Source organism: Manis pentadactyla, chromosome 15 (genome assembly GCF_030020395.1).
Source record: "Manis pentadactyla isolate mManPen7 chromosome 15, mManPen7.hap1, whole genome shotgun sequence".
In the NCBI taxonomy this organism is placed as follows: Eukaryota; Metazoa; Chordata; class Mammalia; order Pholidota; family Manidae; genus Manis; species Manis pentadactyla.
Window position 1 is genome coordinate 34,165,188 of NC_080033.1, and position 19,348 is coordinate 34,184,535.

At 37.1% G+C, this 19,348-nt stretch overlaps 1 protein-coding gene and 1 non-coding gene across 5 annotated transcripts in view; both read left to right on the forward strand.

Moving 5' to 3' along the window:
* PHKB (phosphorylase kinase regulatory subunit beta) overlaps window positions 1-19,348 on the forward strand; it is a 351,182-nt gene that overhangs the window by 275,720 nt on the left and 56,114 nt on the right. For all 4 annotated transcript variants that reach the window (XM_036927464.2, XM_036927463.2, XM_036927465.2 and 1 more), the window contains 2 exons: window positions 15,539-15,594; window positions 16,109-16,202. In XM_036927464.2, coding sequence (XP_036783359.2) covers window positions 15,539-15,594; window positions 16,109-16,202 — 150 coding nt within the window. The remainder of the gene's footprint in view (window positions 1-15,538; window positions 15,595-16,108; window positions 16,203-19,348) is intronic.
* Window positions 2,903-3,009, forward strand: LOC118933316 (U6 spliceosomal RNA). Its single transcript, XR_005033077.2, has one exon. It is a non-coding gene; the product is annotated as a U6 spliceosomal RNA (small nuclear RNA).

Sequence of the window (19,348 nt, forward strand, 5' to 3'; positions counted from 1 at the left end):
GGACAAAAACCACATGATCATCTCCATAGATGCTGAGAAAGCATTCGACAAAATTCGATATCCATTCATGATAAAAATCCTCAACAAAATGGGCAAAGAAGGCAAATACCTCAACATAATAAAGGCCATATATGACAAACCCACAGCCAACATTATACTTAACAGCGAGAAGCTGAAAGCTTCTCTTTTAAGATCGGGAAAAAGACAAGGATGCCCACTCTCCCCACTTTTATTCAGTATGGTTCTGGAGGACCTTGCCATGGCAGTAAGACAACACAAAGAAATAAAAGGCATCCAGATTGGCAAGGAAGAAGTTAAACTGTCCCTGTTTGCAGATAACATAATATTGTACATAAAAAACTGTAAAGACTCCACTCCAAAACTACTAGATCTAATATCTGAATTCAGCAAAGTTGTGGGATACAAAATTAATACCCAGAAGTCTGTTGCATTCCTATACACTAACGATGAACTAGCAGAAAGAGAAATCAGGAAAACAATTCCATTCACAGTTGCATCCAAAAGAATAGAAAATACCTAGGAATAAACATAACCAAGGAAGTGAAATACCTATACTCTGAAAACTACAAGACACTCATGAGAGAAATTTAAGAAGATACCAATAAATGGAAACACATTCCGTGCTCATGGATAGGAAGAATTAATATTGTCAAAAAGGCCATCCTGCCTAAAGCAATCTACAGATTCAGTGCAATCCGTATCAAAATACCAATGGCATTCTTCAACGAACTAGAGCAAATAGTTCTAAAATTCATATGGAACCACAAACGACCCCAAATAGCCAAAGCAATTCTGAGAAGAAAGAATAAAGCAGGGGGGATTACACACCCCAACTTCAAGCTCTACTACAAAAACATAGTAATCAAGACAATTTGGTACTGGCACATGAACAGACCCATAGATCAATGGAACAGACTAGAGAGCCCAGATTTAAACCAAAGCCTATATGGTCAGTTAATATACAATAAAGGAGCTGTGGATATACAATGGGGAAATGACAGCTTCTTCAACAGCTGGTGTTGGCAAAACTGGACAGCTACATGCAAGTGAATGAAACTGGATTGTCGTCTAACCCCATACACAAACGTCAACTCAAAATGATTGAAAGACCTGAATGTAAGTCATGACACCATAAAACTCTTAGAAGAAAACATAGGCAAACATTTCCTGAATATAAGCATGAGCAACTTTTTCCTGAACACATCTCCTAGGGCAAGGGAAACAAAATAAAAAATGAACAAATGGGTCTACATCTTGCTAAAAACCTTCTGTACAGCAAAGGACAACATCAGCAGAACAAAAAGGCATCCTACAGTTGGGAGAATATATTTATAAATGACATATCTGACAAGGGGTTATCATCCAAAATATGTAAAGAACTCACATGCCTCAACACCCAAAAAGCAATTAACCCTATTAAAAAGTGGGTGGAAGATATGGACAGTCACTACTTCAAAGAAGAAATTCAGATGTCCAACAGGCACATGAAATGATGCTCCACATTGCTAATTAGCAGGGAAATGCAAATTAAAACCACAATGAGATACCACCTCACAACAGTTAGGATGGCCACCATCCAAAAGTAAAACAACAACAAATGTTGGTGAGGATGCGGAGAAAGGAGAACCCTCTTACACTGGTGGTGGGAGTGTAAATTAGTTCAATCATTGTGGAAAGCAATATTGAGGTTCCTCAAAAAACTAAAAATAGAAATACCATTTGACCAAAGAATTCCATTCCTAGGAATTTACCCTAAGAATGCAGGATCCCAGTTTGAAAAAGACATATGCATCCCTATGTTTATTGCAGCATAGTTACATTTTCCAAGAAATGGAAGCAACCTAAGTGTCCATCAGTAGATGAATGGATAAAGATGTGGTACGTATACACAATAGAATATTATTCAGCCATCAGAAGAAAAGAAATCCTACCATTTGCAACAACATGGATGGAGCTAGAAAGTATTATGCTCAGTGAAATAAACCAAGTGGAGAAAGACAAGTACCAAATGATTTCAGTCATCTGTGGAGCATAAGAACAAAGCAAAAACTGAATTAACAAAACAGCAGCAGACGCACAGAAACCAAGAACAGACTAACAATTATCAAAGAGAAAGGGACTCGGGGGGGTTGTGGGGTGGGAAGGGATCTATAAGGGGCATTACGATTAGCACACATAATGTAGGGGGTGTTCAGTATAGCACAGAGAAAACAAGTAGTGACTCTATAGCATCTTACTACACTGATGGACAGTGACTGTAATGGGGTATGTGGTGGGAACTTGATAATGGGGGGAACTAGTAACCCCCACGTTGCTCATGTAATTGTATATTAATGATACCAAAATAAAATTAAAAATTCAAAAAAAAAAGAATGATACTGAATTAGTAATGCCAGAATACAATGCTTAAGAAATAGAGCTTTTGAAAATCACTTTCAGAGACTAGAAGAAAGCTGTATTTATATAATATATAGAATTTTCATATAATTTCATAATTTTATAAATTTCATGAGTTTTCATAAGAAAATCCTCTCTTGTTTATTGTTCTCCTTGTTTATTTTTTAAAGCATCTGATTTCAAACATTTTCTGTCCTGGAAATCTGCAGTTTGGAGAGCCAGATGGTTTAATGAAGATGCATTGAAAGGGACACTGTGTCATGGTCAGATAACTGGAAACTGATTATAAGTCTTTTAATCATATCATTAATCAGAGACTGAAGAAACTAATAAAGTCAGCCCAAGAATATGAGTTAAATGTGACAATGAAGAGTGAGTAATCCTATGGAACAGAGCATGAGCCTTTCCTTGTCCTAGGTCAAAATTATTAACAGTAGGAGATAGAGTTTAAGTTCACATGAGGCCTATAAAAATAAGAGATGAAGTGCTCGCTTCAGCAGCACATATACTAAAATTGGAACGATACAGAGAAGATTAGCATGACCCCTGCGCAAGGATGACACGCAAATTCGTGAAGCGTTCCATATTTTTTAAAAAAGTAAAAGAAAAAAAAATAGAGATGAAAACTAGACTAGTGGATCCTAGTGTGTTGTGAGATCCCTGCCTGTAAGGATGAAATGAAATAGTAATAAACACATATATAGAACATACTATAAGCCAGGTCATGCCCAAGCATTTTATGTATATTATTAACTTATGTTACGATGGCTGCTATATAGACATGGTTTGCAGATGGCACAGTGGACACAAGGAGATTAACTGAAGGTTTAATTAATCCAAGAATGCTAAGAAAAACCCCACTCCTAGGCATTAACTCACCATTTTCCCCTCCACCTTTAACATGTTCTATTTTGATACCCATTCTTTTTTCTATATTTCAACTTTTTTCTCTCTACTTACATCTTCTGAATCTATAGACATGTTTAATTGTTCCCTGACCCAAAAAACAACAACAAAACCCCCCATTTCTTCAGTGTGCCCTTCTGTCAAGGTTCTCTATCACTTCCCTTCTTTCCTTTCAGACATCTTGGAAAAACCCTTGCATCATTCATATCTCCTCACCTCCCAGTCACTCCTTACTGCACACAGTCTGGCTGTTTATACTAGCACTCTACTAAAACCACATGTAAAAGTTTACTAATGACCTACCTCCTAACTGATATATTCAAAGATCTCTTTTCAGATTTGTCTATTTGACCTCAAAGACACCATTGAACACTCCCTCTTCCTTTAAACACTGTAAAAGTGTAAAAGTGATCTTTGATTGTTCTCTGCCTATGTCACCACTTCTTCCCTTCCAAATCCAGTCCTATTAATTCTATTTCTTAAATGTTTCTGAAATCTTTTCACTTGTTCCTTCTTTATTCCCACACTGTAGCCCAAGTCACCATTATCTCTCAATTGAAGCCTCCAGTTAATCTCTTTCTGTCTACTCTGCCCTCTGCAAACTATGTCTATATAGCAGCCATCATAATATAAGCTACCATATATAATATATATAAAATGTTTGGGCAGGGCCTGGCCTGTGGTGAGGTCTATATATGTGTTTATTACTATTGTTCTGAAAATGTAAATTACATTGGGTCTTTTCCTTTTGAAACCCTCTTAGCTTTTCCATCCACTTAGATGAAAGCCCAATGTCTTGCTGCCTATTGGGGCTTAACTCCACTCTCCTTTCTTACCATTCTTTTTCTTGATTCTCATGCTCTAGTTGCACTGGTCTCCTAACAGTTCCTCAAACACTTCAAGTCTTTCCATCTCAGGGCCTTTACACATTCCTTCTGCCTAAAGTGCTTAGTACCAGATCTTGCTCCTTTCTATTATAGAATTCAGTCCAGATTTAATGACACCCTCTTAACAGAATTATCTTCTGACTATCAACCTAAAGTAGCCTTGGTCTTCAGTAACTTAATCACCCTTTATGTTTATCCTGGTATTTACGATGGTTTTTTATTATTTAATTATTTATATATTTTATTTATTTTTTAATCATCTGTCTCTCCCCCACTGAAATGTAAGTTTGTTTCATGGTAAAAGGACTTTGTCATGTTTGTCTGACCCACAGTATATGAGAAATATTTACTGAATACATTCATTAATAGCATGTTTTTATCCACTAATAACAGCTCATATACCTTTTCTATAAAGCCCTCCTCAGTTCTCTGAGGCTAAATTAGATGTTCCCTCCCTTGCCTCCAGAGCACCTGTTAAGAGCATTGTATTTAGTATCCTACTGAACTCCATATATAATTTGTCTTCTCTGATATGTGGTGAGTTACTGAAGAAAAATGATAGTGTTTTATCTGTCTCTGCCATCCCTAGTGCCTGCCATGCTGTCTGGATGAGTGAACAAACCCTCAAAGGCAGGAGCATTTCTAGTACACAAAATCGTTGAATTGTAGTCTCATTGCTATGGAAGGCTTTAGGTTTACTCTGCTAAGACTGATGGCAGAGTGTGTCCTCCACCATCAGGTCCCCACTAAGAATCCACACTAAAATCAGTTTGGCTACAACTAGTGAAGACAGCTATGTAAAGGTAACAGCTTGTTGGATCCTAGAACTTGCTGGGTACCTCCATAGTTGTTTGGTCTATAACCCAGCAGCTCTAAATCTTGCAATATGTTCTCTCTTGTACTATCTTATCAGCTCAGTCTTTTTGTTCTTGGGATGGGCATCTAGTACTGAAAGAGAAAGTAGCACAGGTTTTGTATTCTTCCCCCTTCAAGACCACTCTTCTTTCACGTTATGGCTTTCTTTCACTTTGTACCAGCTGCACATTTGGTTTATATATTCATTTCTGTTCATAAGTAGAGTCACATGTTTGGCAATTCCCTAGGATTTGAGGTTTACTGTAGCGAGTAAGATGAGGCACTCTGAGTTAGAGGGAGCTCTAGATCAAATCAATCCAGAGACCTGGATTCTGCTGCTTAGTCAGCCACTAACTTGCTGTAGGACCTAGGCCATTTCCCTCTGAGACTCAGTCCTGATCCTTCAAATTGATTACTGATTTTTACCAAGGAAAACCCATTCTTCAGATTCTTAGGCAGAATATCGTAGGCAGATTTCAGCATATAAAATGGTTCATAGTTGTGCTGCTCTGGCTGAACTGGAGTCTGGCCACCCACTCTCTCTCATAAACTGCCTCACACCTTCTTCATTACCCACCCTTCCATCTCTGACATTTTCAACTCAGACACCAGAGAACTGATCTGGACAATACAAGCACCCAAAGGAGAAAAACCAAAACCAAATTGGCCTGTTGTGCTTACTTCCTTTCTCCCCATTTTTCTACATAGCTAAGGTTTCCTTTTGTCTACCATTAGGGCTCTTTCATTGGTGGTAAGCCAATTCTTGAGGTCCTTGAAATGGCACAGAAATCCTGAGGGAAATGACTAGATTTTTGGAACTTATATCCCCCCTTCTGCCTCTTTTTCCCCATCTCACCCTCATTTCACCACTTCACCAATGTTGATTTTTCCTGTTATGTTTCTGTAAGTTTTTCATCATTTGTTCTTCCTTCTGGTTGTGATAGAAGCAGTGTGAACACCATGGGTCAGGGTTTCCCCACCTGGGCCTGTATGGTTATTTTAGCATTGTTTCCAGTAAGTAGGTAAGACCTTTGTCCCTGTCATTTCTTTAAGATAAAAATATAGAAACATCCAGTTACACAGCAAGTGCTTAGAAGGGAGTGAAAACAGTTTTACAAGTCAACTCGGTGTGACAAAGTGATGATCAGTACTCTCTTCAAAGGTAATTGGAGTTATTGAAAGAACTACTGTCAAAAAGCATTGCCTGATTTATTCATTTGGGCATTTGAAACTGTGTGTCTATGGTCTGGGAATACTTTCTAAAATTCATTTGTTTTCCTCTTAAATAGAAAGCTTATATAATCACTAATGCAATATATAAATGCAAGGATCCTAAAGGGCCATATTTTCCCTGGCCAGCTCTACTCTCAAGCCAAGTTTAGCTTTTTAACCATGCTCAATGTTGTCTGTCCTCAGATATTCCTATGTGTCTTTCCTCTGCTCTCCTATAACTTGTCTCTATCATGCTGCTTTGGTTTGGTTGGAAATGTCAGGGCAAAATGCCAGTGTGCTCTGGCCAGGATGTGCCTGTATTTGACTGCCGTAGCCTGTTACTTGATTCCTGCAGGAAAAATACTGCAGGTGTGGTATCTCCAGTTGGAATTGAAATGTATGTAAAGCATCTGCCTGGTTTCTTCAGCAAATGAGGTTTTGCTGAAAAATGAGTATAATGAAAAAATGCTGGCTGTTGGCAGGACCTACTGATGAAGGCTAACAAGCACAAATGAGTTTCTGTAAGGCCCCAAAAGCAGAGGCATAGAATGCGTGACACGCACTGCCCTTATCTGACGCAAGACCACCCTCAGATGAGGTGTGAGCCGTTTATTTGTTGCTTTCTTTTTTCTTCCCTTCTATCTCTCCTCCCTTTCCCTTCCTTTGTTAAAAAGTATATTCAAGCCAGCCACAGTAGATCATCTTATGCAGCAAAAGGCATATTAAAAATGAAGCTACTTAGACCAGGGCTCAAAACAATGTTGCAAAAATAAGAATTATGAATTTTACATACTTGTATACATTACTTAAAAGAAGAGGTAATTTTAAAGTTTAATTGCCAAGAACTTAAGAATTATATAAAAAGCAGATAAGAAAATAGGGGTTTTGAAGACAACACTTGGAGTTGAGTTTTCTTAAAGACTGATCTGAAGTGGATGAAGAGTGAATTGTTGGTAGGACACAAATGCTTTTGTTCACCACTCTGCTCCCCTTGATTGTAACACATTACTACAACAGTGTGATGCTTGTATTTAATTTAATGTGTGCAATGCTAATTTATGTGTCAACTTGTATAGGATATATGGGGTGCCCAAATACTCAGTCAAACATCATTCTAGAGGAGAATGACAGTGTTTTTGAGATGAGCATTTAAATCAGTAGGCTGAGCAAGTCAAACAGCCTTCCCTAATGTGGGTGGGTCATTATGCAGGCCTGAAAAGAACAAAGAGGCTGACCCTCTTCCTAGTAAAAGAAAATTCTCCCTGCCTAATGGCCCTCCGACTGGGACATGCAGTTTTTTCCTGTCTTTGGATTTGAACTGGGTCTTGAGCCACTTGGTTTTTAGACTGAAACTACACTATCAGCTCTCCTGGGCTTCCAGCTTGCTGACTCACCCTGCAGATCTTAGGGCGTGCCAGACTATGTAACTGCCCAGATGATTCTTTTTAGTAAAGCTCTTTTTATTCTTTACACACACACACACACACACACACACACACACACACACACACACACACACACTATTAGTTCTGCTTCTCTGGAGAACCCTGACTAATACAAAGCAAGGCAGCAAGTAGTACTGTGAAATACATACTTTGACATATGCCATATGACTCTAGACTTAGACATACCTGCAGGCAGGTTTAACCTCAACCACTAACTGGATATATGACCTTTGACAAATTATTTCACTTTTCTCCTTATCATTTTCCTTATCTTTAAAAATGGGAGTTCTTATGATTGTGCATAACATTGTGTTTAAATAACACATGCTACATAGCCAGCTCTTGAGATACATTAATTTCTTGATATTCTTAACTATACTATAAAGCAAGTATAACCATTAAAACAATATGAATTTTATTAATAAGCTATCATGGTATTTCCATGAATAAGTTGTAAATTGACATCTGCACATATTTTTTCTTTGCCATTTTCCTAGAAAAGATTCAGACTCCTCACACTGCCCCTCCCAAAATTCAGCCCTACTGATCTTTTCTGATAGCAGTCTCCTAGTGACCCCCATAATCCAAGGATAATAATGCCTCTGAATGGTTTAGGTTGAGGGCTTGTTCCATTCTTGTAAGCAAAATCAAAACCTGATGTAACCATAACCATGCCCAGAGATTTCACTTCAAAAGGCGGACTAGCGTGAAATGATAAAAGATAGAAATGATGACATTAATAAGTATGGTATATCTACAAAATGGAATACTATGCAGTTATACAAAAATGAGGACATGTTCTATATACTAATATATGAAAAGAATACCATGATATATAATTATTAAGTGGAAAAAAATGCTGGTAGTATGCTGCATTTTGCCTAAAACTGTGAGAAAGTAAGAATATAGATTCTTACTTGCTTTTATAAGCAAAAGGAAACTCTGGAAGGTCACATGATCATAGCATGTACCTGGTTGGTAGACTGGGAAAATGGTATATGCAGTGGCCACAGGTGGGAGAGACACTTAATTGGAAACTTTCATAATTCAAAATTTTTTGATCCATATGAGTGAATTATCTATTAGAAAAAATGTTTAAAGAACAAGGGGGAGGAAACACACTAGGGCACATTCATGTCAAAGTTTGTTTGATTACCCTTTGAAAGTTGTTAAACCAATCCTACTCTATTCACTTATAGAAATGAAATGAAAGTTTTAAATCAGAATATTTCCCACTACAGGTTATTGGTCCTGAATCATATGATTAAAATAACTTGTGTACATTCCTTGATAGTTTATATATGTGTATTTAGTTATTATTTCCCTTTGATAAAAATATTTGTGTATACTCAAGGGAAGGTTTGTGTAATGTATTGTTAGTAAATGTAAACAGCAATACTTTAAGAAAACCAAGGATGTTTTTCCAGACCATCAAGTAAACACCAGTTGCCTTTCTTTTAGTATAAGGCACTGTGTACATGCTAGGTAAGAGAAGTGAGCATGAGAGGCCCCTCAAGGAACTTACCCTGTAGTTATATAGACCTTTCTTAATGCAAAAAAGTCCTCCCAAAGAGAGGACATGAGTAGTGCCAAGTGACTCATATAGACAGTACCTGCTCTTGCTGATAGGGATAGAAGATACCTGGACATCCTGATGTTTGGGGGAATTTTTGGAGGTAACTGAGTTGAAAGGGTGAGTCAAGAAATGGAAAGATAGAAGGAACAAAGGAGCAGTCCAGATATAGAAGGACAGAAGACCTGTGGACAGAAACTTGAGGTGAACATGAATGAACAGTTTATTTTTAGTGGGATGTTCTAAGGCAAACAGATGGGAGATAAACAGGGAATGACAGATGCAGTGAAGTTGTAAAAGTCCTCAGGAAATTGGGGCTTTATTTGGGAAACACTGGTTTTGGAGTATAAAAGGGATATCCCAAATATACATAAATATACCTGTTTACTCACCCACTTTTCCTCCCTTTTCTTAATTCACTCAACAAATATTTTTGACCACTTCCTCAGTGCAGACAAGTGACAGAAGAAAAATTAACCTGACTAGAAAGTACAGACAATGAGCAGAGGCAAGTATGAAGCAGAAAACTGAAGAAATCTATTACAGTAATCTAGGATTGTGGTTGTGTTCCTGGAGTTGATGAAAAGGGTAATGATTTTGAACACTTAAAGAGTATATGCTATACTCATGTTAAATGCTTATGTGTTCTGTGTCATTTTCATAACCCCATGAAGCAGGTATTTTTATTCCAATTTACCAATATAGAAACTGAGGTTTTAATGAGGCTAATTGAGATACAGAATAGTTATAAATATCATTTGTTTAGTAGATCAAAGTTTGTAAATATTTTATATGCCCTCTTTTGTTTGATGCTTCCTTGAATGGTAGGCAGCCTAAATACTGTTCCCATTTTACAGATAAACATAGAATTGAGAAACTTGCCTGGGAAGTCATTTATCAAAAAGTAAGCACCCAACTAAGTACTGTGCATACAGCAGTGGGAACATAGCACTGGACAAGACAGTTCAAGGTCCGTGCCCTCAGGGAATTCCTTTCTTGTGTGAGTAACAATGAACATATAAGTAAATAATGTAATTTCTGGAGCTGACAAGTACTATGAAGTAGACAAAATAGGGTAAAGTGATAGGGGCTGGCTATGGCAGAGAGAGAAGGCCTTTCTGAGGAAGAGACAATGGTTGGTACCTGTATAAGAAGAATGCCTTCATGCAGTAATCTGAAGGAAAAACATTGCCAACAGAAGTGTAGCCAGTGCAAAGGCCTTGTGGTGGGAACACTACTGGCATGTTCAGTGGGCAGAGACACCCAGTGTGGCTGAACATGGTAAAAGAGGTGTGGGAGAAAGAGAAAGAAAAGGTAGGCAGGAGATGGATCATGTAGGGCCTGGCAGGCCATGGTAAGCACTTTGGTTCTTATTCTGTGGACAATAGGAAGTCACTGGAGAGTTTTAAACAGTGTGTGTATGCATGTGGGGGTCGGGTGGGGAGTAGGATGTTAGTGAGATGGTCGGACATACACTTTTTAGGAAAACTACCCTCATTGCTCCTTGCAGGATGGACTGCTGTGGATGGTGGGGTGAGACTGAGTTAGGTAGAACAGTTAGTTGACCAAGAGAAAGAGCATGATGACTTGAGTAGGGTGATAGTTGCTGTATAGATGGAGAGAAGTGGTGTGTTGGAGACATGCTTTGAAAGTAGAGCCAATAGGACTTAATGGTGAGTTAGCAGCACATTAGAGAGGCAGACAATATACTATAATATTTAGGAGATAGATGACATGACCCAGATTTGGATCCTCACTCTGCCGCTTATTAGCTCTATGATGTTGGATGAGGTTTTTAACCACTCCATGCTTCAGTTTTCTCATCAGCAAATGAGACCATTTTTAGTAACTTACCTAATAGGGGTGTGTTGATGAGTAAATAATTTAATTGGTTACATGGTGATCAGTAAGTATTACCTGTTCTTTGTTTTATTTTGGGGGTTTTTTTTTTTTTGCTTTTTGTTTTGTTTTGCTCTTACTGGTTATGAGATTTGAAGGGAAAAGGAATCAAGGGTGACTTACACATTTTTGACCAAATCAAATGAGCACAGAGTGTGGGACCAAAAAGCGATGAGAAATACTTTGAGGGTGAGTGGATTTAAGGACAAGAATCAGTAATTCAGTTTGTCTGTAATAAGTTTAAAGCATCTATTAGATGACCAGGATCATGAAGGAACAAGTGATAAGACAGGACTTGTATATGGGTCTTATAATTCTAAAACCTGCCCTCTTTCCATTCTTCGAAAAGCAGAATAAGTGAGTGATTATGAGCACAGATTCTGCAGTTAGACTGCCTGGGTTTGAATTCAAGCTCTGACTCTATGACCTTGAATAAGTTACAGAGGCTTCCTTTGCCTCACATGTTAACCTGTAAAATGGGGATAATAGTTTGTTAAAGCACTTGGAACAATGTCTGCACATAGAATTTAGAATGTTATATAAAGTGTTTGTTATTGTTACTTTTCAGTACTGAATGTTGCTATAGAAATGAAAAGAAGATTTAAGATACTTTATGAAGGAAAGAGCAATAGGATTTTGGTGACAAATTGGATATGGAGGGTAAACAAGAGGAGTCAAAGATGATTCTGAGGTTCTGAGTTTGAATGAGCCTTTTTGAAGTAGAGGCAGGACTGATAAAGAGCTGAGTTTTAGAACTATTCACATTGGAAATAGCCAAGAGAAAATTTCCAAAAAGCAGTTAAAAATGTGAGAACTGGAACTCAAGAGAAAATTTAAAATTAGAAATATAAATATGGAATCATCTGGCAGAATGAATAAATTTGGTGAGAGAGACAGAAAGAGAAAGAAGTGGGGTGAATAGAAGACAAAGGATTTAAGTGTGAGAATTTCCATGTTTAAGGGCAAAGCAGGTTAGATGGCAGAGTATAGGTTTACAGAGACAGTAAGCTAAGGAAATTATTACAGTCTGTGTTTGAGAAATAAAAGGGAAAAAATTGGGAAGGTGGTAAGTCACCTGAGGATCTGTTATAAAGGATGTTTGGAATTCTTTGTAGAACTAGCCATATAAATGTGGGATAATGGATAGTCCTCATGTCTTAGAATGGTAGAAGACAGTGGGATCTAAGGCATAATAGATATTACAGCAAATCTCAACAAGGAAGAGAAGAGCAGCTCTCTTAGAATAAGTGTGCAGATAAATACAACTGCAGCAAGTTTGTGTGCTCTTTCCTGCTTTTATGTATCAGATACTGTGCTTAGTATTCACCTTGTTCTCCCCCTAAATCCTCAGTAATTCTTTAAAATAGTGACAATTATTATATTCTCTGCAAAAGTGAAATATTGGAACCCAACAATATTTATTGTTATAAATATAATATTAAATAAACATTTTGAAATAAATTATGATATGTCTATATAATGTAATGCCCTGCAGCTGTTTTTTTCAATGTGATAGAACTATACTGCCAAAGAAAAGATGTCAGTGAAATGCTTCTATATCATAATAAACACATAATAGAAAACTTACCTGTTGTCTATCTGTCCCAGTAGCTGTAAACTCCTCAAGGAGGGACATTGGGTTGTATTCATCTTGTAACATCAGGGTCTAGCATGGAACCTTGCATGTTAGTGTTTTTTCATATACAACAACAATAATAGTATGTTACACACAGCAGTATAACTCCTTTCAAGTTCCAGATCCAATTCTAATGCACCAAGCAATTCTCTAACACCAGTAGGGTGTCCAAGAACTCAATCCTGATGCTGTCTGCCTGGGGATAGCAGCAGATTCCCCAGGTTAAGGGCTCTGTCCTACAAGACTGCCTTCCACTACCCACTCCAGACACTGGTTACAAGCTCCAGGCAGTTACCTGTGCTTCTGACCTACTGGCTACAGATTGTAGGTTCCCACCACCTCCCTCTTAGGTTCAATTAATTTTCTAGAGCAGCTCACAGAACTCAGGAAAACACTTCCCTTTACCAGTTTAGTAAAGGATACAAGTTAACAGCCAAATGAAGAGATACATGGGGCAAGGTCCCAAATAAAGGAACTTGTATCCTTGTGGAGCTTGGGGCCTGTCTTAAGTGGCACCATGTGTTCTGGTTCCCCAAGCATGGAAACATTCACTGATAGAAAAGCAGGATGTAAGAGAGCAGGTAAGCTCCTCCCTGGGGTTTTTGTGAGGGCTTCATTTCATAGTCATAACTGACTAAATTACTGGCCATTGGCTGATTCAACCTTTAGCCCCTGCTCTTGGATGGGGTCCAAAATCTCTCATTAACATGACAAGACACAATTTCACCTTTAAACTCAACAGTGTTTTCAGGAACTGTGAAGACCAAATATATCTTGGAAATAAGTATTTGATCATCTGAATGACCAAATAGGTATTTCTTAAGACTCATATTGCAGTTAGTATGCTTTAACTGTTGGTCAAATGAATGAGTGCATAAATACATTTAAATGGAAAGCACTAATACTACACGGGGCTTGACTATGTAAGTGTGTGTACTTTATCAACCTAAATACAGAAAGTATTACAATATTATTAAGGAAAACACCACTCAGAAATATAAGGTATTAATTACTATTAGGAAGTTTTTGAGAGACTTCATAGATTTAGACAACAATGTTGATGGCTTGAAGAAAATGGTAAAAACAGAATTGTTGGGGTGAATTCTTTCTGTGATGGAAATGGGGTGAAGGGGCCCACTTAGACTGGGGTTGAAGGCCTATGCTCACTATGGTAGACAGTTTGTTAATTGGAACTTTCTGAAATACTGAGATTTTACAATGGATGAGTTCTTGAACCATCTGATAGTCCCCTAATGAGATACTTATATGATTCAGTTTTGTGTAGTAGGTATTTTAGATCTGAGTACTCTGTCATACAAATGGAAAAATATTATGCTAAATGGTATATGATTTAAAAAGAAGATACCAATTTGCCAATTAGGATCTGTTAAGCTGCCTTATTTATTGTTATTGGAATATTATCTGCATTTTATTCACTTGCTTTTTACTTAAGAATTCCTATGTCCTGAAGATTAGAGATAATGGTGCACTCTAAGGTTACTCCTCCTTTTGATGAATGCTAGATTTCATCTAAGATAAAAAGGCTTAATATTTTCATTTATTGTTAGAAATCTTGATAAGACTCTAAATAATTTTTTCTCATCCTTCTGAGTAACATTAAATTTAAAGTATCAAATAAAAATATTTAATTTATAGTATTTTTAATGTGTATTTTTATTGGGTTGTTAACATCATATATTCTCTTATATATCATTTAAATTACACAGAAGTCTGCCTGAAATGGCACTTTCAGTGATTCTGGGAACCATCCCTTTGATTATGATATTTACTGCTAATACATGTATTCTGGTGTTTCTTGTCTTCCATCATACATAAATTCTAATGGCATATTGAATACCACAGAGTGGAAATGGCTGATGGTAAATCAAACATTTTACAGCATACTATTGGGAATGTTGGATTCATTACTATAAAGAAATTATATTTGATCAGTATTTTCAGAGCTTCCTAATACTGTAATTTATTGGTACTTCTAGTGTTCTTTGTTAATTATATACAGCTCAAAATTGGTTTCATTTTAACAAAATGTAATATATGCTTGCTATAGTGAATCTTTTCCACATGAAAAAGAGTAGCAAATATCCAACACTATCTTTGATTAGAACTATTAAGCCCAACAGCTTGTATTTAATGAACACAGTGATAATTATATAGTCAACTGGGTAGTTCATTCTCTACCACAGGAACTATATATTAGACTAAAGCTATTTTAATAGGTAAGGTGCCAAATGAAAAATGGCTAACAAGAAAGGGAATAGCCTTTATGTGGTTAAGATGTCAAATGAACAATTTTAACTCACAATCTATTTTTTACAGAGAATACATAAACTGGATTTTTTATTTTTAGTTTCCCCTCTTCCTTTCAGAGTTAAATGATGGAAAATATCTATCATTCCCCGAACTACTCTGATGCATCATTCAAAACAGCCCTGATAGGCTATGCCCTCTGGTAGTGGTGAGATATATGATTTTCTATTCCTTGGTGTTCCATTACTCTGTCTACACCATCAAATTGATTAGTAGGCAGTAGAGAGCAAGGAAAAAGAGGTGACTGCTTAGAGCCAGCAGGTGTCCATCATTTTAATGAATTGCTCAGAGATGGTTACTACTGTTCTTGATTCTCATTGTAGCTGATGATGACCAGATCTTTTAAAATGTTTTCCCTCTCCCTTTCTCTGTATTACAGGGACCACTGGAAAATGACTTGGTAGTTTATGTAGCGCTTGTAGCAGAAAGCCAACGGTATGACATCCAGATGGGTGGTGTGTTCTTTTGGTGGGGAGGAAGAGGGACTTACTGCTTCATGCTTACAATATTGAATATGGTAGTAGAGATTAATTTCATACATCCCCCTTTGACAAGGTTTCAAGATGTCATTAATGGCATTTTTAAGTGCCAGAACAATATTCTTTTCATGTCTAAAAGTAATTTTGTTTTAGTTGATGTGAAATATTAAAGACTGTGACCAGTGCTAGTGTTGCCTGGGGATGTAGTTTTGAGTAATTAGTGCAGACAGATTATGGGGATTCCCCAAATCAGTGCTTACTCTCTGCCAGCCCCCCAAACTCCCATCTTATGCTTTATGAAGAATACAAAAGGGCCTCTGCATTTGAGTTCAGATGGCATACTGCTACCGTTAACAAATTAATCACATGCTCCAAGTTAGTCTCTTCCCTTTTCCCTTCCCCTTTGATCATTTTCCAAACTATAAATGCATCGCCTAAAAGTGTTTCTTTTTGTCCTCCATATTCTTTAGCCTTCAAGTTTTCCTCAACACGTATGGTATTCAGACTCAAACTCCTCAGCAGGTAGAACCCATTCAGATTTGGGCTCAGCAGGAGCTTGTGAAAGTAAGTGATTCTGCTTCTTTGCTGTGTGCTTTCTGGAGATGCTGGAGCATAACGATTAGACGGTTTACAGTAAAGAGCACATTTAAAATCTGGTTCTGAGATACGGTTATTAATCCAAATGTCTAATTAAGTTGAAAACTAATTTATCAGACTTTATTACTAAAAGACAATTGCATTGTGTGTGTATAAATTATACTTCTGGGTCTTACTGATTCCTCTCCTTGCTTAACATCTATTACTAACCTAGACTGAGCACTTGGATAACAAAATAGCCCTAATTTTCATACCTGTGTCTAAATTGAGCTTTACATTAGATTTGATTATTTTCCCTTTCATTAATTCTTAAAATTCCTTGTCTAAATGCTTGCTTAATGGTAATAACTATTTCCCTTTTTCCCTTGCCTTACCCTTTTTTTGGACTGAAGTAATCCCTACCTCTTTTGTTTGCTGGGTCTCAAAGTAATTGTAAAATAGCATCTGACTTTATCTTTGATGCAGTGACATACCTATTTGGATTGGTTTAGAAGGTGAATTTTGAGGCCTTTTGCATGCACTACAGTGCAGATGGGTCCAGAAGTACCTGTGTTTAGGAATATTCCTGTTCTTTAGAGGCAGAAATTGATGACTTCCCCTAGTTAATTATAAGCTACCATATTTTATTTGGTAATTGTTAAAAGAATACAGTTATAAATTCCATGGTCTTTGGTAGAGATATTTAGGTTTGATCTCTTGGTCTCAAATGGTCAAGATTAAGTCGATTAGGTTGATATAAATGTTTGTTGTCAAAGCCTTGATGCTACAACAAAAACAAAGGCTTAGAGAAGTGAGGTGTATGTTGCATGGGAAAATGCCTCTGTTGCCTCAGAGTTGCTGTTAATCAGACTTGATCCTACCCATTGGCAACAAAATCAGAACCTAGATACCAAGTCACCCAGGGTATCAGCTCTTTGGGAGTCTAACAAATTTAGAGCTCTCTATTCCCCCACCATTAAAAAGATAAGGCTGAAAATGCAAGGGTCTTGAGAGTAGGTAGCACTTTAAAATCACAGCAAGATGTATATGATGAAAACCTGGTTTCTATGGTAGAACAAGGTAATGAGATCAAGAGGGAACTGAGGATCCACAAGGCAAGGAGAGGAAGCTGCATGGAAGGGGCAAAAATCCAGGACTCTAATACTATGCACTGGTCGTTCAAGTACAGGCTGTTTTTGCTGATATACTTTAATAATCTCTCACTGAAAGCTCAGATAATGGTAGCAAATGTTATTATTCTTTGATAAACATGCTAGCAAAGCAAAAATTAACTTGAGTCTGGTTTTTTCAAGCCTAATTTATATCAACAACTTCTCTTAATAGTAGGTGAATCTGTACTCTACCAGACAACATGCATACAAGATTTAAAAGATCAATATGGCTCCAAATGACTCAAATGTGGCATTTTATTCATTCATTCATCAGTGAACACCTACTATGGGCAGAGCACTTTGTGAGGCACTCAGATAAAATGACTGTCCCTGTGACCTCTGAGTCTAGTGGTATGATGGGAAAAGTAGGTAATTGCAATCTACTTTGATAAGTGCTATATATAAGATTCTGTAGAATCATAGAGGTGGTAGGAAGCATTCTGTTCAGAGAAAGGTAAAGACTTATTGTCAGGTCCTGACTTATTTTATATTTTGTTGTTTTAAAGATGGTGTAAAACAAATGATTTACAGTTGGCTGTGTGGTATGGTTAAAAAGACAGATTTATGACCAGAAGTTCAACTTTCCAGAAGATTCTTTAATTGTGGCTACAACATCTGTCTTCCAAGCTAGCTGTATCTTGGGATTCATCCTCTAAGATACACTGCCTAGTATACTGCTTTTTATAAGCCTGTCTTTTAAAAGTAGAAGTGTTCCCTCAAACCTTAGTTAATACACTTAGTTAATACACATATTCTTATGCCAGTGATTGATCCTTTGCTTCTGAGAAGCTGTACCCTCCTTCAGCCCACTTCAGAGGTTGTGAGTGCAGACAGCTGAAAGCAGAGCTTTTACTGTGTGTGGTTAATGTTTTATGACGTCATGGCTGTGTTGTGATTTGCCTCATGGGGAATCTGAACGCAGTGAAGATCTAGAATGAAGTACTTCTCTACTTCTGGGTTGTTTGGCCCCTACTTTGTATTTCAGTGCATTAAATGGTGTGAATTTGTAAAATGTAGGGGTAATATTATCTGCCTTGTGGGGACAGTACTGTCTGGAATGCAGGGAGCATTCCAGGTCTGTCTGCTTAATTGTTATACACTGTACAATGCTTGTACTGTGGTTCAGAAAGTTAAGGAAAATTCTTTTACTGTGATAGAGTGGTATTTAAAGGATATCTACCTAGGGTAGTATATTTAAACTTGTACGTGTTTGATTAATATAATCATTTGTCTAAAAAAGAGATCTAAAATAGATTAGATGTATGTTTATGTCTGAAAAATTGATAATATGTGAGGGAAAGGGGGCTCCATCTAGTGTTGTGCTCTGTAGTTTCAGTGCAGCTATACAACATAATTCTTACAGAGTACTTTTTCTGGCCAGCTGACTATGTCTAAAACCACTGCTACTCCAGAATCAGTATTCATAGCACATGTAGCTCAGGCAGACATTCAGTTGCTCCCTCATTCATCCATCGAGTATTTCTTGAATGCTATCTATATGCTAGGCACAGTGCCACCTTGGGATGCTCTTCTCCAGGAATATATAGTGCAGGAGGAGACAAAGACACAGAGCTAACTCTGACATAGATGTGTGCACCATCGCAGGATGAACAGAGACCTCTGGTGATGACATTAGTTTTGTATATGATGAGGTTGATATTAAAATCAGTTTGAATCATAATCAGTAGATAGTGTAGAGACAGTTTGATTTGCCATTTAGGAAATTTTAGGTTAAATTTCTATCTCTTATCAAATACAAAAATAAACTCCAGACAGATTAAAATTTTAAATATATATTTTTTAATGACTTAAATATAAAATCACTTGAAGAAAAAGTAGGAGAACAGTTTATAACTGCTGGGAGGGAAAGTCCATCCTTAGAATAATAGTAATACTAAAAAACCACTAAGGAAATGATTGACAAATATAAATATAGCTGAAGATGGCATAAACAACTTGGTA